A 22943-nucleotide genomic window follows, 5' to 3' on the forward strand; every position below is an offset into this window, starting at 1 on the left:
TCCCAGAACAACATATAGACTTGGTAGTAGATTATGTGCACAGGAAGGATGAACATTATGGTGACAGGAAATGCATAGTAAAATTGGGTAAGGTAGGGGCACAGAGTGCAGAAAAGATAAGAATCTTTTGACCAGTGTCAAAAAGTTGGAGCAAAAAGCTGAACTATGCAGGGACAAATGTATTTGGTAGAGCCTCAAAATAGACATGATCTTATAACTGTGACACGTTTGGACCATTATCCACTTCAAGGGGGATGTGAATATGTATTGGCGCTACTAGATGGATTCACAAAATATGTGAGATTTTACCCTATTGAAATGCCAATTCTAAAGTGATTGTGAGTAAGCTACAAAAGAACTATTTTGTGACCATGGGGTATCAAAAGAGAAGCAATTTGTATCTAAGAGATTTGAGGAATGTATAAAGAAAAGAAATGTAAACCATATTAATATCTCAGTCCACAGGGAAATAAGTGTGAAAGAATAATGAAAGAACTAAATCTCCTTTACAGGACATATTCTCATAAGAAGCACTCAGCTTAGGCCAGATACCTAGAGTATTTCAAAGAGGTGATTAATCACCCAAACATTGAACAAATGATTTGATACCAGTAGAATTAGTGGGCAGAATTACATCTAATAACTGTTCATTTGATTTAGTGAAGTTTCCTGCTCTTATAGAGGTGACACTATACAGAATGAGAAGATAGCACAGACAAATATTAGAAAGTAGGCCTTGGGAAGGAAAAGGTGACATCACGCGAGAGGGCCTCCCACAGATTTTCAGATAGGTGATTTGGGCTTGTGAAAACGAAGGAAAAATCAAAAAAGCTTACATCATTAATTAAGAAGTTTGTAGATGAATATATGGGGCTCATTGAGATAGTGGCCAAGCCTCATGCAGATGCCTATAGGTAGAAGTGTTACATGTCTCACAACCCTTTGGGATTATGTAATGTCTTTCATTTGTAGAAATATGTACAGAAAGGTGGTGGGGACAATAGTATATAATCAGCTTCAGGGGATGTGCAGTCTTTGCAATGTCCGGTATTTGACAAACATAGGGCATCCCAAGTTGTTCTCAATATTATTTCCTTTTCCCATTTCATACTGTCAATCAACGTCTTCTTCATCCAGAACTTTCTGTCATTGTCTTTCCTTCTTCTCTATCTAATTTAAAGTGGTCTACATAAAGTCTGAAACACAGAGTAAATGCAAATAGACAAGCACAGATGAACAAATTTATTTTAAGGGTAAACAGTTTCTAAAGATTAAAATGAATGAATGTGGGATGATTGGTGTGTGTGTGTGTGTGTGTGTGTGTGTGTGTGTGTGTGTGTGTGTGTGTGTGTGTGTGTGTACCTCAGAAAGTTGACTGAGAACACAAGATTTCGCTGCTGGATCTCAGTGCAATGCCGTTGTTGTAAATGATGTAAGTGTAACAAACAAGTAAGTCTTCCTCAGTAGCACTGTAAAAGTAAGTGTTATTTTGTTACAGTGCATGCTCATGCATGCTCACCATAGTAATTTCATTAATAATAAGTGAATATCGTATCAAAGAAAGAAATATTTTCTACCCTATGGTGTATCAGGGAAGTCAGAACTGTCTTGCTAGAAAATTTTTATTCTAAGATGCTAATCAATGCAAAGTTTTGTATAGTAACATGATAGGTTTTGAGGATGCTCATCATAGTGATTCTGTTAATCATTAAGTGAGGTGTTTTATCTAAAGAAAACTGTTGGAAATTTTAAATGTAATTATTTAAAGCAAAAGTAAGCCAGGAAAAATTTTAAGTTTGCAAGAGTAGTATGTTTGTTAAAATATTGTTTTACAGACACAGATAAAATGCATAATTATGTTAAAAATATTTTTTTGTTGGAAGTGTTTGTAAATTTATTTCAATGTACTTCTATCAAGTCCAAGCCTCAGAAACTTAATATTTAATGTAAAGAATGAAGTGTGTCATACATATTTGGTTCACTTGAAAAATTGTAGGTAGGAAAAAGTTTTGTTAAGAAAGGTTCACATTTAATTTTTTTGTTTTGCTGAATTCAGTTGCGAAATCTATTATAATCTGTCCTTTATATGAACATGAAATGCACTTATAAAAGGAATTTTAGGTTATTAGGGGATGTGTAACATAGCAAGTTATTACAGGTTATAATAGGTTCAGTAAAGTATGGCACCTTTAGTGCCTCCTGTCTGGTAGCTTCACTAGATTTGTACATTTTCTTGTCTTTTGTTAGACTGCAGCTGATGCACCTATACGAGATGCAGCCTGTTGCAGTGACTTAGCCTGCCAGTAGAATACTACAATATGAATATTTATACTCCCCATGAATATAAATAAACTACCTTAAATTATTCTCCAATTTTGCTCAAACTTTACACACTGCTTTTTGTTACTGCTAAAATGATACTGTCTAAATTCAATTTTGTTATTTATCATAGTTTAAAGGATAGAAAATTTTACCTAAAAATCACAAAAAACAATTCTGGTATTTCAAAATTGTTCAACTAATGGTCATAGACTAACCTACTGTGAAAATGTTGGCTCCCAAAAACTAACTAGAATCTTTCATTTTATATTTTTTGTAATTTTTGTTTGATGTAATATTAAAAAGTCTTAAAATTAATATTCAGTTATATTTTGTCATGTGAGTGGAAGGAAGTGACTGAGAGACTGAATAAGGGACATATTAAAATGTTAAATATTTTACTTTTTGAAGAACTTTGTGAAATCCAAACCATGAGAAAAAATCCTGGGAGGAACCATGAGTTATGTGACAGATTTCTGAGTGAGCATAATTTTGTAAAAGGCTACCAGAAATGAAGTTAAGAAATAAATAACTTTGATAATTAACTTTTGAATTATTTCATACTTCATTTGGTTTATAACAAAATCTAATGTAATAAATTGAAGTTCGACTTACATAAAATTACCTTCTAAATTTTAACTGAATGAGAGACAATTCTGCCATGAAAATCATCTAGAAAGAATATTCTGATTGGTTATTCAGATTAGTAGCCAGTCAAATTGAAGACATCCTGTCTGTACAGGAACACTATGTAGGTAGCTGCTTCAAAACCATGGTACCAAACAAATCATGTTAGATTGTTGATTAGTACGTAAAATGAATAATTAGAGATGTAAATTTGGTTTGGTTATCACTAACAGAAGGCAACTTGAGTGGGATGGATTTTAGTGAGCATTTGGTAATTTTATGTGCTTCCATGTGAAAGACAGCAGTGTATGAAATATTCTGGTTGACCTTAGAAAAATCCTCATTTGTGACAGAATACTATGGTGAGCATCTATGTGAAGGAAGACCACTAAATTGACCAAATGTTTAGCTTATGTAAGGTTATGAGTCACTCACTGTTTAGATCATGAATAATATTCAGGTGAAATTTCAAAAGTTCTGCCTACCTTCATATGACTATGTTAGCACATTTTTGTAACTGTAAAGTTGCAGAGGCAATATTAGTGCAGATGTAAGTATGGACTTGATAGCTATTTCATAAGTCTCAGTGGAAATAAATGGTCAACAGAACTTTAAATATCTTGCTACAAGAAGGTAGAACCCAATCACTTTATATTGATCACGATCTGTCAGTAACTGATTTTTAACTAGAGTTTTGTGACCTCAATCTGGCAATTTGGGAGGTAATTTCTATAACACTGCTGTTCACCACCCAGATAGTACCTATTATGACAGCGTGAAGGGACAATGAGCAGACAACAAAACCTGTCAAGGTAGGTGTATTGAACTATGTGAATGTAATAACAGTTCAAAGAGAACTGAACCCTGCACTGCCACAAGAGGTACAAAAGCTGTAAGCAATGCTACATGAAAAAGCACTTGAGTAATTGCCACAGTGTTAAGTCAAGTGAAAAGAGAGGAGTCACTAAAAGCTGATGACTGGTGCATCAACAACAAACATATACACATTCTAAAGAGTTTCCTGAGCACAAAAGGCTATGATTGAAAAAGATGAGGATGATCTGGTTACTTACCAGACAGCATTGTGCAGCTGGTATGCTGTGTGTTGGGTATTCTTCAGCTCTGTAACTCCACACAAGCCATCATTTGTTTAAGGACAAGATATTTCCACTCAGTGCTGACAAGGCACCAAGCTGGATAATCTGTTCATGATTGCTAACTGTTTGCATTGCTGAGGTAACCAACACTGAGAATGAAGAGACTGTAGTCAACTGTGAGAGCTGTGGAAGCAGCAGGACCAACAATAATCCAAAAAATGCCTTTGAGAATGAAAATAAAGAGACTTGTAAGAGATTAATATTGTGATACACACTGTGTACACTAATGTAAATGGAAACATAAAAAAGTACTCACCAAGCACCAGCAGGGGAACAAATACACAGAAGGGTTTAACTTTAATAGGCTTTTTGAGTCAGGGGCTCCTTCTTCTGGCAGAAAAGTTGAAGGGGAGAAAGTTGACTGAAGGAAAAGAACTGGAGAGGTTAAGGTGCCTTGAGCATAAATATTCTGTGTCTAGGAATAATTATTAAACAACAGAAAATCCAGGCTGGAATGTAACAATAGCCTGAAAAGAAAAGTTGAAACTCACCACATAGCGGAGATGTTGTTAGAAATAATTATTATGACCCAATACATTACTTCACATTGCAGAGTGTTGCTTAGTAAAGATGTGTTATTTCATGAAGTCTTATGAACTGTATAGTGTGTTATCTAGGCTTTTTCTCTTTGAGTGCTAGTGAAATTACTACACCAAAAGTCATTTCTACATAACAAACAGAAGTTATGGGGCATGGTGGTGAGAAATATGTCAACTGCAATGTATCACATGTGACTTATAGTAATAATACAGTTTCAAATGAAAGAAAATTATGTATAGTCCACCTCATCAAGCAATGCTGAGAAGAAAAGTTCATTAATTTAAAATTTAGGTGATACAGTCAAGAAAGATGTACAAAATTGTGGCTATAAAAAGATTTCAGTAGAATTTTCCTCATGTGTGAAAGTATAATCACTGTGCTAGAACTTGATAAATGAATACAAGAAAATTTAAAGACCTTTAATGAAATGTGTGGATTTAAATACACGTTATCTTTCTGAGGCCATTCATGCCATTGTACCATTACCTGTACTGACAATACAATATATTATGCTGATTACTCAATAGTACTCCACAGCATCACACAAGGAGCTTGTCCTATACATTGAAAAGGGATACAATGTAGAAATGTTTTTCTCTATGGAGACTCCATACTCAGATACACCATTGTGATGCTGTATGTAGAACCAGGACACATATGAAAAGATAACATAGTGCTTCTCCCATGTAGAGCTTAGTCACTGGCCACATTACTTTCAATGCATATCTCTCTCTGCACTAGTGTGAATGGAAGCTACAACAATGATCACTGTAAAGACAGTCCAAGATGTTCCAAACATCATCGCACTATCAGTATGGAAACATATTTTGTTGCAAACAAGCCCATCTCTTGACTTAAGGTATTGAAAAATCATGTGGCGAGAGCTTCCCAGCGATTAGACCTGAACAACTGGTGCAAGTGTTTTGAGTTGATGCCACTTCAGTGACTTGCATGTTGATGAAGATGAAGTGAGAATCATGGATGCAACACAAATACCCAGTCCCTGAATGAAGAAAATCTCCAACCCATCTGGGAATCGAACCCATGCATCCTGGCATGACAAGCTGGCACGCTATCCACTCAGCTACAGCGGCAGACACTTAAGTTATTGGCATGACTGTATGACCAAAAGAAAGATATAACATTGCAGTGTCTGTGTTATTCTAAATTATGAAGGAATTTTCCTTTGGACATGGATCCACATTGGAAGGAACTGGCACTGAGGCAACCACAGCCATTCACAGTTACAAATCTCAACAACCATAAGCTATATAATGGAATGATAACAATGAAAATTTGAGCCAGACTAAGACTCGAAACCAGATTTCCAGCTTATGCCAAGCAGTTGCCTTATCATTAGACTATCAAAGTATGACTCACAGCCGGACCCAAACTTCCATTGTCATCAGTCATGTATCTACAAACTGTACTCGTACATCCGTTATGTATGTTTCCATACAGGAGAGATAGCTTACTTGAAAGTCGATCATCCCATGCTGATGGATAAATATGAAATTGCAGTGTATGTATTATTCCAAATTACAATGAAATATTCCTTCAGATATGCAAGCATGTACAAAGGAATAGGCAGTACAGTGACTAAAACCATTTGAAGTACATGAAATGTATTCACAGTTGTAAATATGGACAACCATCAGCTATATAACAGAATGAAAGCAGTGAAAATTTGTGCCAGACAAGGACTCAAACCCACATTTCCTGCTTGTTGGGAGCAGTCTCCTTACTGCTAGACTATTTGAGTATGACTTACTACCAGACCCCAACTTCCATAAGTCATGTATATATGCCTGTCCGAAAAAATATTGCATCATAATGTGGAGTAACGCAGTCCCTGCAATGTGATATTTATCCACCAACATTAGGCAAGTGACATTCATTCAAGTAAAATGTCTTCCCTGTATGGGAATATACAAAATGGAACCATGAGAACAGGGTGTAGACATATGGTTAATGACTTATGAAAGTTTGGGTTTGGCTGTGAGTCAAGCTTGGACAGCCCAGTGGTGCCACCGCTCACGATAAGCAGGAAATTCAGGTTCTGGTCCTGGTCCATCCCAAATTTTTATTGACATCATTCCATTATACAGGTGATGGTTGTCCATATTTGCAACTTTGAGTACTTTTCATGTATGTAAACAATATGTCTGTTCAGTAGTATCACTAAGATGATATGTGGTACTAAGTATGACCATTACAAATCCATCAGTTCTGCACTCCCATGTCAGCCATTGGATCCCGACCAATGTGAGCATCGATATTGTAGAGCAATAAACTGCAGACTTGACAGATCATAATTCTGCCTCTGTCAAATTTTGACACATGCTGACTGATGTTTCTGCTTCTCAGACAAACTAGAACTCAATCTCGCTATAAGCATCCTATATTAAAATCCTGAACAAAAAACCCATTGTGTGCTCTTTCCTTATATACAGAACATAGATCTGGTTACTGCTATTTACCTTATGCTTTTGCACTGAAATCCTAAACTACATTTCATGTCAGTTTGACGTTTGTTGCATGCCATCATCATTGTGTTGCAATTTCAATGTCCAGCATTCTACTTTTAGGGCTGCATATCATTTTTCATAGTTCATTAATGAGCAATATATGTTTTATAAGATTCCTGTGACTCAATCATTCTCTTCCTACACTTTGACAAACATACGATGTGCTATCCAAAATTTTTGGTGCTGGTGCTGCTATCTATTGAAAACCTTACCTTTGGACTAATGGTCACCATCACCCTCGAGGTAGTTCCCATCCACATGTACACAATGGCCCCAGCACTCCTGCCACTGGTCAAGCATTTTCTGGATGCCCTGTTCTTTGAGGGTGTTTATCACCGCCTGTGGTGCTTCTTGAATACTCTCTAGAGTGTCGAACCAACTTCCCTTCAACTTGATTTTCAGTTTTGGGAATAGTGCAAAGTTGCATGGTGCCAAATCTGGCAAGTATAGTGGGTAGGGTACAAACGCCATGTTGTTTTTTGCAAAAAAGTTTCTAGTGAGCAAGGATGTGTGACAGGGTGTGTTATCATGATGCAGCAACCAGCTCCCTGGATGACAAAGTTTGGGCCGTCGTTGCTGCACGTTTTCACAGAGCCGTCGCAAAATGTCACAGTAGTACGTGGAATTCACTGTTTGATTAGGTGGGACAAATTCTTTGTGCATAATTCCCTCAGTATCAAAGGAAACGAAGATCATGCTCTTCACTTTTCTCTTCACCTGTCTTGTTTTTTTGGGTCTTGAACAGCCCAGGCCCTTCCAACTGGATAACTGTTGCTTTGTCTCTGGGTTATAACTGTACGTCTCCATAGCACTTGTCCCGAGATTCACACAGAATTTGATACACACATGCTGTTGTGTTCACAGATCCATCATGAAATTGCCACACACCAAACACAGAGTATTACAGAAATCACTGTGGACATGGAACATATTCTCCCAGCTGAATGCCACTCCACACACTGACTCATCAGATATGCAGCTCTTGCCATCTAGCAGTGCAAAGATCTACTGCTCCTACTTTCCAGATGGCAACACCAGTCCCAAAACTTTTGGATTCCACCTTGCACTTTCCTGTTGGTAGCACATCAGTTGCACTCAGACCCACTTAAGTAAAGTCTCTGCTATGGAGAAAACTATAAACGCCAATCAAAAAACTGTTCAAATTCTGTACCGTCCAGAGTCAATATGCCAATTGGAAAAATAGCTGTGAGCATACGGCTGAGGCACCAGGTAGAAGAGATCTGTATGTCGGTACACTGTGTCCCGCTGTCTGAAGAAGTCCGTAACTGTTTGCTGCACACCCTCATCTGACAGGAATCATTGACCCTTCAAGGCCTTGTTTTTAAGGAACTGAAGGAAGGATAATCACATATTGAGAGATAAGGACAATAGGGTGGGTGCTTGAGTGTCTCCCAATTCTTGGTCATAGATGAGGCTTGCCTCCCTGATCAACTAGTGTCTTGTGTTGAGCCACAAACAACTGTGAACTTGGTGTATCATTCCACATTGGTGGTTTTTGACCGACTTGCTGCTCCATAAACATTCTTCAATCTATGATGGACATGTACCAGTGTCTGTCCTTCAGCATTGAAGAAAAAAAAAAAAAAAGAAAAGCAAACAGCACCACCCCATCCTGTTTGGATGCATTTGGTAAGAAAGTTGCCATGCTCTGTCTTTACATGTTTACTGCATGAAAGGTAAAAGTGCCACACAAATTGCTTTCCTGTATGTTGGTGCTGATATATCTGCACTGAAGTTGTATTAGATTGCATATATGCCATAGCCATGCTTTCAAATGAAAAATTTTTGATCACCCCTTATATATTTAATTTGATAGTGAAATTTTGAGATAATAACTGCATACTTTTAAATATTTTAAAATACACAGTGGAATATAGCAAACTAATTACCTGAGTGCTGTATCTGCATTTTTAGAATAGTTAAAGGTAAAGACTATATTTGTTTCAGGCTATAATACCAAATATTTGTGGAAGAAGTGGGAAACCATGTAATGAAAACTGTGCCAATGGTAGTGACAAATGTGATCAACAGAAAGTGCTCTCAACACTACATTTGGAAACACAACATGCAGAGTGGTTTAAAGTTGGACATATTGATGATATTTTCCATGTTCTTGGTACAAAGTCTGATAAAAAATATATGCTGGTAGCAGGTAACACAGCACATGGTTAGTAGAAAAAAATCTTTCCTTACATTTCTCTTTTGTCTGAAATCCCATTCATAAGTTATTATTTGCAGCACCCAGCTGCTAGAAGCACACTTGTCTTTCTGATGTGATGTCCAAAATTATTTTATTGATATTTATCACATATATTACTGTACTATACTATTACTATATAGTACACTGGCTTACAAGCTTCAAGATGTAACAGAAGGCTTAAAAATTCTTTACCATAACTAGGAATATGGTAATGGAAACTCCTTCATGGAATGTATGTATTTATTTACTTATTTATTTTTATTTGGCCCTGTGGCATCTTGCACATGTATAGGACAAGTCAAAATATAATGCAGAGGTAAACATTAAAATTTTTTCACAGAACGGCAATACAGAAATTTACCATGATTTCACATTCAACATAACTAACATTTACTACTATTGTATTTGATATCTCACAAATTATTCCCACAGACAATACAGTAGACAAAACAATCATATGAACACATTTCTCCATAAAGACAAAACAGAAATTAAGCATGATTACACATTCAATCTTAGTGACATTTACTACATACATAGTTGATGTCCCACAAGTGATTCCTCTAGACAATAGTGTTCAACAGTACATATGTATGGTTGCATTTACTATATCTGTTTGCCATATTATATTCCTCATACAGAGGTAATATTTGCTATGACTAGTAGTTTTACTTAGAAGTAAGATACTGTTTTACACTTGTCTCGCTGACAAATCCATAAACAAAGTAGAAATTGTGGTTCATCAGAAATAGCTTTGACTTTTTTTTTATTTGAACAGGCTTTCTTTACTCATTATTTTTATGCTAGATAGGGGGTGAACTATGTGCAACTGTGTTGTAGTGATTCGAGAATTTCTGTGTAAATTCTAGAACCAATCAAACTTGTACCATCTCGAACACACAATATTCTAGATATGAGTGAGGGATGGTAGAAACCTCCCTACTGTGCATCACATGTTTATGTGTGCAGGTTTAAAATCAGTTGCAGGAAGAAAGTAGACGTTGTGCCTGAACGACACCAACAAGTACCTTATGGACAATCCATAGATGTGTTAGTGAGTGTGTAATAAAGAACCATAGAGTTTACATGCTGCTCTGTGCTTATTGTGTCATTGACTATTGTTAATTATAACAAGAACAGTTGAAAAAGTACTATTATGGACCGTTGACTCAGCCTTTGTAGAGTCAAGATGTATTTTCTGATTCATTTTTAGGAAGTCATGGTAGTCAAGTCAACTTTCTTTTAACTGTAACTAATTTTGTTTCTAATGTTTGACAGTATAAGGTACTTGAAAAGGTTACATATGTATGTCAAAAGTGTGAATTATATTGTGCATGAAAGTCAAATACATTGTTAACTGATGAAAAGGAAATTTTGTATGTCCACTCATTTTATAACTGGAAAGAGGCTTGAAAGTTCCTGTACCTAGCATTATTTGACAGAGAAGAAGTCAAGATAGTTTCCAGCAGCCAGCTATCCAGTAGAGAAGTGTGGTTGCAAATCCCAAGTAACTCATCTCATAAAGAATTGGAATGTGGTTTGGAGAAATAAATCAGTGTAACTCAGACCCACACTCACACTTTAAGTCATCAGAACGTTAGAGTGTTGCACTATGTTTAACACTTTTCTGACATAAGAGATGTGAGTATTATTGTGATTTATTATTTCATGGTTATGTACAGGGCTGTTTTGTTTATAAGCATTGTATGTTGTTAAATATTCTATTACAAAGACTATTGCTTCATGTAGACACAAGGGTGGATGGTTGGGGATCTTAATGTTTGGGAAAGAGAAAGATGTGAAATTTTCCTCTTCTTGTTGCAGATGATTCTATCAGCTCATTTTTATCTTTTAATTGTAGTTTGGCTACTTGGTGAATTTCCCTGGAATATGATTCCATATGTGCTTGCAGATTGAATATGTGCATGATATACCTGCAGTACTGTTTCCCTATTACTGGTCAAGTTCAGTATCCTCAGCATATAGCAAATAGATGAAATTTTACCTGTCAGAGACTGAATATGTGTATTCCATTTGAGATCATCACAAAGATGTATTCCCAAAAATTTCACATCAACTCACAATACACAAGGTCTGTTGCAAGAGTATTGGACCTTTGGTTGGCAAAAATACATTTATTAATTTGGAGGTAGAGCACTATAATCCCCTGCAGTGTAGTTCCTATACAATGCACACATTTCTCCTGTCATTTTTAGAAACACTTCTGGAATGTGTTCTTTGCAACAGTGATCAGTTAGGACTTTGCTTTCTGAATTATGCCTTTTCTTGACTCAAACTGTGTTCTTTCAGTGCCATTTTTAACTTGGGAAACAGCCAAAAGTCATACAGAACCATTGAAGGGGAATAGGCTGCCTAACTGCAGGAAAGTTGTATTGGTGAGGAAAATTTGAATATGTGTTGAATGGACGGATGCAGTATCATGACAGTTACCAAAATTTTGCTATCCACAGATCCAGTTATTTGAACTGCACAACATCACAAGGGTGATAAAGGACCTCCAGTTGGTATTCCTTTGTAATGCTTTGGCCTTGTGACTCATGATCATGATGCATCATCCCATGAAATTTGAAGAAAACAGTCAACATGACATTGACATTGCTGCAGATCTGCTGTGCTTTTACTGTAAAATATGTTCACTGTGATAACTGAACCATAAACTAATGTCTCGTCCCCTTCGATCACAGCATCAAAAAAGTTTCAGTTACAGTTTGCATTGTCCAACATGTCATGCAGTTTCTGGATGGCATTTCTTCCCAAATTTTGTGAGCAGTTTTTATATGAATTTTGTAGGCATTCTCCTCGTGAACAAATCAACAGTCAGAATTGAATTTTCTCATCCATTTCTTACCCCTTCCTCATTTGCAAGTACTATGAAATAACACTCTGCTTTGACCAAAGTCCTCACTTGGTCAGTGATATTTGTATATCAATTGTTGAGGGTGAGCCTGAATGTGAGCCTGAATGCAGTTAGCTGTCCACTAACATTCATCCATTTTTGAAGTGGCTTCACCATTCCTTTATGCACGAGTTGCATCTGGCATTGCCATAAAAGCTTGCTGAATTTTCTGAATGTTTTCCACTTGCTATCTCCAAGCTTTTGGCAAAATTTGATGCAATAATGCTGCTCTGTTTGTTACATTATTTTTCAAATTACTGGAATGTGGTGAGCAAATTCCCTTTAAAATAACTTTGTGACTGGGGTTTCAGTGAGCTGAGTGGTAGGGGACAGCTGAGTTGAGAGGTAGGGGCAAGCTGCCATCAAACTGTAGTGGGTGCCACAGCCAAGGTATGTTGGCTGTATAGAAGATATATTCAGAGTCTTGTTTAGCATGGCTGGCTGCATGCCAGCAACAATGCCTCTCACTACTGCAATATATCAGACACGAACTTATTTTAGTTATTTTGTCACTTTCACACTAACTGCCCATGTCTGACACTTAATGCCAGTTGAAAAAAATTCATAAATGCAGATGAATATCTGCCACCACCAAATAAAGCCTCCTGCAGGAAATAAGAAAGTTTGATAGTTTTTAATCACATCTTTCAGTTGAAGTCAGATATAAAATCTTTCCATCTACTGTGTATTATATAACTGCAGCCATGCTGAAGATTAATTGATCAAATTACACACTTTCTGTTATGGCATGGAATATAATGAGTTTCAAATAATACCTACTGAATCAAATTTGCTTGATGTCTATTTTTAGTGAGACTTCCAGGTCTTATTTTGAAACTACAGAATGGAGTACTGATTTTTAGCTCACATAATTATGTATTGACTCAATCTTCAAACACATAATAATTAATACATTTCTTGTTTCTCACTTTAATGACCATACTAACTGAAGAACTACTTAACAGCAGCTTACATGCTTGGCCTTGCATTGACCCTTGTACAAAAATGTAACAAATCCATTATTAGAAAATACTTCTGTAAAGTTATATTGAGAAACTTCATATTCTCAAAAAATTAAATTTAACTGTAATTTTTACAATAAGGAACTGACATACCTAAGTTTGAATGCTAAAGTTACATTATTTCATTACTTTGTGAACCATGTTAAGGTTTATTAATGACTGGTCTACTTACAGTTTTATAATTGGTCTAAGTTTTACACAGTATATTTACAGAACTTTCTATTCATTTCCATGTCTCATACAAAAAGAGCATTTACTTGAGTAAATTATCCAGTTTCATATTCTTGCAAATGACATCTCAGCTATGTTGCACAGAGGACAGTCATTCATTCCAACTGGATTAGATAATTGATCATGAATGTGAAAGGAATAAGCACAATCATAATGTGTGATAACATAATACTCAATAAACTGTATTGAATAATTCCTTAAGGTCTGTGAATTGTATACTCATATAAGAAATCTAAAGCTTTTACATCACAGACTCTTACATTACAAGCACATAAATAAGACTGAAAGCATTGTTAAGCTTCTTTCAGATAATGTCCTTTTCCTGAACTATCTACGAAGCAATGTTTTGCCAAATCACCCCTGGTGACTAGAGGCCAGGACAAGGTAGCTGTACCATTTGCATGTATTCCTTAGTAAGCTCTGAAGTAGGACATTGTCCAGAACTGAGCAACTTTTTCAGTTTTATTTATATGCCTATTGATGACTGAAAACTTAAAATATAAGGTGTCTTGTTATATTTACACCTTCTGTTATTTTATTATTAGTGTTACTTGCACAATATGATCTTGGTGCTAAATTATAATAAAATCTTTTGTTAATGCTCAGCCTTTAGTCTAATTCATTCTAGTGGCTTCCATTTGTGGTGTAATGTTTGGGATAACTGTTGTGTGTCACTGGAAAATTTTATGCTTTTTGATATCTACATCTAGAGACATTTCTATACTTCTGTGTTATCATTTGTGTCTTTTATTTTTATTTAATGTCCAAAAAATGTAGTTCCATCAGACACTTTTTGTATGAGTTAGTTGCAGGAACAATGAAGAATGTTAGCTTTTAGACACAAAATATTTTAACAACAAATATACAGGGAGTAATTATTTGGCCTACATATTTGTTACAAAAATAGTTTGTGCCATAGAAAATTCAAGCAGCAAAGGAATACTGTTGAACTTTTTACTTAACTACACATTGGTACCTATTGGCATTAGTAGAAACAAAAGCTGCAATAAACACAATATTCAAATGTTCTGCATCTTTTAAATGGACTTTAACAGTGCAGAAGGTGGTACTGCCAGTTCTGAATCTTCTTACTCTGTGATGACATTCCTCTGTGTAGAAAACATTATAAGGACTTAAGTTTATTCTCATAACAATTCTGACATGATAAGACACTAAAGGCACTACCTTGTTCGTGTAGCCATCCTCTTCCATTCCTTGTCATCTGTACCGTTTGGCTGCTATTGCTGCAATTTATTCTATTGATAACAGTTTGTAATATAGATGTTCTGGGGCTGCGTCTTGTTTTTTCCCAGGATTTTTTCTTCTGAGGTGTTTTTATTAACTTGCAATATCAAATTGTGTGTCCAATTAATTTAGTTTTCCTGCTACACATCATGTAAATCCTTTCCTTTTTAATTTTCTTAGTATTTTTTCATTGGGTTTTCCTTCAGTCCAGGATGTTTTTATGGCTCTTCACCATATAAAAGCTGCAACAAATGCCATATTCAGATATTCTGCTTGTTTTAAAAGGATTTCAATGGTCACTGGCACTAAGAAAGAGGCTAGAACAGCATGCCATCCTCTCTCTAGGTGTGTATTTAATTTATTTATAGGAAGTGCAATGCAAACAATGAAAAGCACCACCAAAGGTATCAAATTGTCTCTGTGTCCTCTAACTTTTTTCTATTCTTTCTTCGCCAGAGTCCATAGCATAATGTGCTCCAAATAAATGATCTGGTGAATATATTTTTTATTTGTATATTAAGGTGGTTGTTCATTAATAAATTACTATTACCTTTGGATGCTTCTTCATTCCTTGTAATTCTTCTTTTTCTGGATATTCTGTTACTGGGGTTCTTCCAACATCCATTACAGTTCTTTTTTATCCTTTGTTGTAGCAAGCAAGTTGCAAAATTCATTTACTTGCATTACTGTGGTGTCAAAAACAATTTCACAGTGATTATGTTGGCCTAAGTAGCAGCAAAGTTCGCATTGTGAAAAGTTCAAAACATAGAATCATGTTCTGTTGTGAAACATGTCAGCTCACACTACAGATCAAAACAACAAAAGTACTGCCTACAATGGATCTACAAGCTACACAGTGCTCAAATGGACAAGGCAAAATCAAAATTGCAGAGGTATGCGATGATTCCAAACCACATTATAAATATGCAAATAGAGATAAATTGATCATTTCACAGAAGCTATCCTGCAAGCCAGCCAAACAAACACAAACATTAAATCGTATTCTTGAGGCAAAAAATATGGTACAGTGTGTAAATTTAAGTAAATCAGTGGGAACAATATTAAAACTAGTGATCAATCTTACAAAAGACACTGCCAAAATAAAAGAAAAACTCTATAAAATACAATATGCTAAAAATTATAGGTTAAGAAAAGACCAATCAAAATCTGCTTATTACCCAGAAATATCCAGCAAAAATAAACAAATAAGCATTTCATGGCCTCAGAAAAGGAATACAATGCAGAGACACTCGATGAACCAATGACAAATGACGTATTTTGTACTTTAGAAAAGCACACATCCCAATTAGCCTCTACTGCAATACACAGTGGAAAAATACATAACAAACAAATGCTGCCTACAGAAAATGAAGTTACTGGGGAAACACTGAGTGAGCCTAGAAATTCATGGAGCATCAGTGAAATAATGCAACAAAAAACAATCAATAAAAACATGTGAAACACAGAGAAATCTACAGTAAACGAACATTCTTGTGATGTTGTTGTTGTTGTGGTCTTCAGTCCTGAGACTGGATTGATGCAGCTCTCCATGCTACTCTATACTGTGCAAGCTTCTTCATCTCCCAGTACCTACTGCAACGTACATGCTTCTGAATCTGCTTGGTGTATTCATCTCTTGGTCTCCCTCTACGATTTTTACCCTCCACGCTGCCCTCCAATACTAAATTGGTGATCCCTTGATGCCTCAGAACATGTCCTACCAACCGATCCCTTCTTCTGGTCAAGTTGTGCCACAAACATGTCTTCTCCCCAATCCTATTCAATACTTTCTCATTAGTTATGTGATCTACCCATCTAATCTTCAGCATTCTTGTGTAGCACCACATTTCGAAAGCTTCTATTCTCTTCTTGTCCAAACTATTTATAGTCCATATTTCACTTCCATACATGGCTACACTCCATACAAATATTTTCAGAAAAGACTTCCTGACACTTAAATCTATACTCGATGTTAGCAAATTTCTCTGCTTCAGAAACGCTTTCCTTGCCATTGCCAGTCTACGTTTTATATCCTATCTACTTCGACCATCATCAGTTATTTTGCTCCCCCAATAGCAAAACTCCTTTACTACTTTAAGTGTCTCATTTCCTAATCTAATTCCCTCAGCATTATTTGACTTAATTCTGAAGGTGTAATGGAACTTAATTGATGAATTTGTGGATCTAAAATATTTGTCAGAGTATGAATCTGAGAATGTATGTAAAGCAGGATTGGGGGTTTATCTGGGTGAAAAGTGTGTATAAATGGCAGTGTGTGGTGATTTTTGTCTGATCACAGCGGAATGTAGCAAATCTGGAAGCCCCAAAATGGTATGACAAGGTAGCGGCAATTTGTGTAAAGTAGCAGCGGAGTATAAACTTGTGTACAATTCATGTATAGTTAATTTGTCGATGGAGAAAAGTATGGTTTCTGATGTGAATTTATGTAGTGATTTAAACGGTCTATCAGCATATAAGGTTGCTGAGATGAATATTTATGCTGATGATGGCTTAGGCATCAATGTATTATTTCAGGAAGATAAAGTGTGTAACAGTGAATTGACGTGTAATTTTGTTGAAGCGGCAAGTGTCGATATTTTGGAGGAGAAAAACAGTAAAGTAGTGCATGCTGTGGGTAGTGAATTGCCAAAATGTGTGGAAGAACTAACAGAAAATTTAGAGAGGGCTGAAGTAAATAGTGTGGATGGAGGTAGTTTGTGTAATGACGTTCGTATGAATTGGTGTATGATGGAGGAGTGTGATTTTAATGTGACTGATTGGCATTGGTATGGTAGAACGTTATGGTCATTACTGCTGCATATGTGGAAATGAGATAAGTTTAAAATTGCTTGAGGTTTAGAAAAGGGAAGGAATGAATTTGGGGTGAAGGAAATATTTAATGACTTATTTTGGGGTGAACATGAGATTGAGGGATGGATAGAACAGGGTGTGTGTACACTAGAATTGGAAGAGAACGGACGAGATGAAGAAAATGGTTTACTAAGGGAGAAATATTTAGAAGAAAAGGAAATGCTAAATGTACAGCCAATTACTGAAATTAAAGTAGGCAAAGAAATGGTAGATGCACTTCTAGATTCAGGTAGCAATGTGTTAGCTGTGTCAGAAAGTTTTATGAACATGATCAAAAATCTTCCCAGTCACTGGCGTTCAGATTTAAATGTCAGTTGGTGGTAGGAGTAAGCCAATAAGACAACAAATACTCTTAGAATTTAAACATGGAGAAAATAAACTCAAGCTAAAATGTTTTGCAGTGAGTGGTCTAGTAAAGGAGGTAATTTTAGTAACCGACGTCCTGTGCAAATACAATACTTCACTTGATTGTGTAGGGAAATGCCTAGAATTTGAATTTCAGAATGAAAAAAGGCAAGTAAAATTTAAACGGCTTTTAACAGGTGAAAATCACATTGCTCATACCATAATTATTGAGGGTTGGAGTGAGGAAGTCGATATGCATAACAAAATTAAGGAAGTGATTGATGCAGTCAAGAGTGTATAGAGAAAGGGGACAACTAAAACATTGTTCTAATTTGTAATTAGTGGAAGTAATTTAGGAGGGATAATTTTATATGTTTTACTTGAGGATTCATTAGTAATTTGTTAGTTATTGTAGCACTGTACGTATGCAAGAGCAGGAAGTTTAGGCACTGAGGGTGCATGGAGGTAAATGACCGCATGGATTTAAGTAAAATATGTATTGATTTATGCTTTGTATAAGTGTGTGGCAAAGAACGTAGGGGTATATTTGAAGGGTATTAAAATTGTAATTGTATGTGCATGTATTTTTTGGTGTGTGGAGGTAGGAAGCATTTATTAAAGTCAATTAAATAGAGCTTGTGGGAGTTTGAGATTACTGTGATTTAGTCATTTGCCTTGTTAGTTTGTTCCAAAAGTACCGTTTTCCTCTGGAGGGAATCTTTAGCAAGGATTCTTGTTGGTTTTGGGAAACGGTTTGTTGAGGGGTTTCTACTTTTGGTTTTTGTTGTAGACAGATTTGTTATGATAAATGGTGGAACTTAGAATTCAGAGGCAGGCACAATTTCTGTGAGGCACTTGGTCAAAAGTCTGGTGTCAGTTGATGAATACTTCACACGAAAATCAGTGTGAGCGAGTGTAATGCGACGGAAAAAATTAGTGCAAGAAGGCGCCTTAGTGCTGAGTGAGTGGCACAAGGAGTGCTTACAAATCATGCATAAGTGAAAGTACATATAAAAATTTTATTTCTTGTGCAAAAAATTATTTATGCATAACTGAAATTTAGGCATTTATTAATATGCTGTTTTGTTCATAATTTGTATTAGTTTAAGTTTATTTCAAAATCCATGCTTGTTTATGCATAATTGAAATGCAGGCATTGAATTAATATGCCGCTTCATTGATAATTTGTGTTAGTTTAAGTTTATTTTGAAATTCATGCTGTTCCCACACCACTACAAAAAGAATTTGTAAGCACTATTGGACTGGCATTTTAATCATTAAATTCTGTTCTTTGAAATTGGTTTTGTATGTACTTGTATGAACTGAAGGGCGCTACTTCTGAACATTCTGGCAAGCCAGAAAGTTAATATGTCACCTCGTAGAGTCCTGGATGGTACGGCACGACAGACACACAGTTGCGGGAAAGCCATGGAGACTGGAGCAGGTTGCACACAGTGGCACGAGATAGAAATATTTTGTAGTGCCAAATTGTGCACTTGTGAGATTTCTGTGGCTTCTGCAGTGAAGACCTATTATGCATTTAGTAGTGAATATCTCACGAGCTATATTGTTGCCCATAACTAATTACGTGAAGTAGGAATCTATTGTTTCTCTGTTATTCAACTTATATTTCATTTAATTGCTGGACCATTGACACCAATAAGTGTTTTACAGTAATAAACAGCATTCTTAAAGGTACTTCTGCTATTGCACCCATCATTTAAAGTCATTAAAATAGTTAACTGCAGAATTTATTTAATCAATCTTTCATTTATAAATTTCTATATAACATTCAAAACTTGCAATTGCTGAGTGATAGGAACCTTTAACCATTTGATTCATGTGTACATTCATATTGTATACTGTAGACTTAGCAGTATTTGGCTTGTAACGTGACAACTATGTATCCCAGTCCCTAGACAACGAAATCAGCCAAAATTTTTAATATTTCAACTCTGAGTCTGAGAGTACCATAGTTGAGGGCCACCACACCACCATTTAATTTTTTTAGAAAGCCCGCAAGCACCACAACAAAACAACACATGTGGAAAGAGAGAAGGAGAAAGACAGAGAATGACAGTCTTGTTCTAGTCAAACAATGAAGGCTTTCATGATTAGATGTCTTAGTTGCTGCTTTTTCCTAGTTAAACTTTGATTTTCAAGAAGAATAATTCATTTGGAATATCTGTAAACTGTTATTCCAAATTGATGAGTCTGGCAACCCAAAGAAGGCATTTTTGTTTGAGGCTGCTGATAAGCAGCTGTGTCTATTCTCTTGTAAAGTAGTTATCATTCTTTATTTATTTTTGTTCTGAACGTATTTATTCCCTCATTCATTCCCAATAGTCTGTTGTTATTTTAATATTTATTTTACTATCCAAGTTTTTTTAAAATATACTAGTTTGTATGTTCTTTATTGCTGATTGCAGGTGTGTATCGAAGAAAACCTGACATTGAGATATTCATTGACGTTAGTGATGTTGTGGAACTCAAGAAATTTACCATTGATTCAGAGATAACAATTGGTGGAAATATGACTCTAACTGAAATTATGGAGCTATTTTATGATGTTTCAAAATCAGACAAAAATTTCAGTTACACCAAAATGCTTGCAGACCACATAGACTTGGTGGCAAATGTTTCAGTTAGAAATGTAAGAATACATTGCACTTAGCACTGGTACTGAGGTTAAGACACAATTAAGTTTTTAAAACACTTTTATAATATGATTTATTTCTCTTTGACCTCACATTCCAGTTAGTAGCTGTAAAGGTTTTTTCTTTCTTTCTTTTATTACAGGCAGGAACAGTTGCAGGAAATCTGTCAATTAAACACATGTATCAAGAGTTTCCATCTGATATTTTTCTCATTCTGGAAGCTGCAGATGCTAGGATCAATATAGGTACAGTACGAACACTGAAAAAGTCCATGTTTACGCAGTTTATACCTTTCTAGGAAGTACAATTATTAAATTTATTGAAGATAACTAATGCTCTAATATTTATTTTTGTATCTTCACACTTTTGTTTTTCTTCCTTTTTTGTGTAACACTCTTTCTGGTTATTTTGGAGCTGGGTAGCTTATTTAAGATATCAAGGTTGTCTTAAAAAGAAAGATGTTCCCTGAACTTTAATATACTGCTACAATAGTACTGTGAACAACAATGATTTTTGGGTAAAGTGATAATTGCATCCGCTATGTTTTCCACATTAGATGAACTGCCCTCATTCTCTTCAATTTAGAGATATTTTGAATGTTTCACTATTTAGTATATTTGCCAATATGGTCCAAATGTAATGTACATTTTATATGTAATTTCAAATATGATTGTGGCAGCAGAATTTTTTGTAATAAATTTGGAAAATTTTAGGTCTGTCATTTTTAAAAAAAAAACACAGAATAATGTTTGCACAAAAATATTTTATCGAAGCTACAAGACTGTTCCCTAAACTCTGTTTTCCCATTCATTCGCTGAGTTCAGAATAAGAATTTGAAACTTTGGCATCAAATTCACTTTCTTTAAAGTTCTGTATAAAGTGTCTTAGTAAGGAGTGATCTGAATCATGTCTGTCAAAATTAATAATGTCATTCAGCAAACCACCTTTTGAAATACGGTTTTGTTGTGGTTCTTGATAGTTACTGCAATCAATTTTCTATTCTGCTGCTCAAAATGATAAGAAACTGACATACTTTTGTTTTTTAAATGAAACTAATGCAGATTGGACCAGGGCTGATAAATTAAGTTCTCTGTGGTAAATGAAGTGAGTCTGATGTGAATTCTACTTAACATACATGTGCATAGCCAAAATAATGTATTCCAAATTATAGAAAATTAATATGAAATTTGACTAAAGCTCAAGAGATTCAAATATAGCACTTCTTCCCCACCCATCCCATATTGGTATTCCACCACCCATCTAACCTATGCAATATTTCTGTCCATTCCTACACAACCACTGCTCCCTATGGCTTGCATCATGGCTCATATCTCTGTAACAGACCTAGATGCAAGACCTGTTCCATACAGCCTCCTGCCACCACCTACCCCAGTCCAATCACAAGCATCACCTATCTAATTGAAGGCATCCGTTGAAGGCAGGCTAATTGAGACTCCTGTCATGTGGTATCAACCTAAGCTGAAACTACTGTGCTTTATTATACATGGGTATGACAAACAACAATCTGTCTGATGTGACTCTTCAAGCTTTACCAGTGAATATGCTGTAAGTAATCTTTTCAGTTTTGCTGCCAGATCATGTTGTGCAAATTCCACCTAGCCACCAGCAATGTTGAACCACCTGAAGTTGTCGGAGAGTTGCTCTGAGGAAATATTGTGGAATTTGCACAATGTGATCCAGCGGTAAACCTGTGAAGACTATTTACAACAATCTGTTAATCCCATTGAGTGGCCACCAACAAACTGTGGCCAAGAAACAGCTGGACCATCCAGATGCTGAGCGTGCTGCCCATCACAATGTTTATGATTTTAATGACTGCTTCTCAGCCTGTCCACCTGAATACTTCCTACCAAAACTATCTTCTCTGAATCGCACAGGAGGGAACTCTTCCTGCATTTTATCCTATGTTCCCATAACCCTGCTCACCTCAACCTTCATTAGTCACTGTCTGTCATCAACCTACTCCTTCCCTTTTCCCACTCTAAAGCTGTCTATTCCACAAGCACACCCAATGTCTTTTTAATTTTCTCCTTTTCTGCTGCCTCCCTGCCTTCTGTCCAACACCTTGAATGCACCTATTTGCCCTGCCCTCTGTCCCCCTCATCCCTGCATGCTCCCACAAGCAGCACTTTACTGTCCCCCACATGTAACCTGGTCTCCCTCCCACTCCCTGCCCCAACCTCCTCCTTTCCCTTACCACCCAGACTGCTTCTCTCATCATACACAGTTGAGCAGAGTCTGG

The 22943-nt window shown here is 36.0% G+C and overlaps 1 protein-coding gene across 1 annotated transcript in view; it reads left to right on the top strand.

Moving 5' to 3' along the window:
• The window catches only part of LOC126284382 (uncharacterized), a 329783-nt gene that overhangs the window by 142715 nt on the left and 164125 nt on the right, over positions 1-22943 (top strand). The window contains exons 7-9 of the mRNA XM_049983265.1: positions 9140-9359; positions 20453-20676; positions 20823-20925. Of these exons, the coding sequence (XP_049839222.1) occupies positions 9140-9359; positions 20453-20676; positions 20823-20925 (547 nt within the window). The remainder of the gene's footprint in view (positions 1-9139; positions 9360-20452; positions 20677-20822; positions 20926-22943) is intronic.

This window comes from Schistocerca gregaria, chromosome 8 (genome assembly GCF_023897955.1).
Source record: "Schistocerca gregaria isolate iqSchGreg1 chromosome 8, iqSchGreg1.2, whole genome shotgun sequence".
In the NCBI taxonomy this organism is placed as follows: domain Eukaryota; kingdom Metazoa; phylum Arthropoda; class Insecta; order Orthoptera; family Acrididae; genus Schistocerca; species Schistocerca gregaria.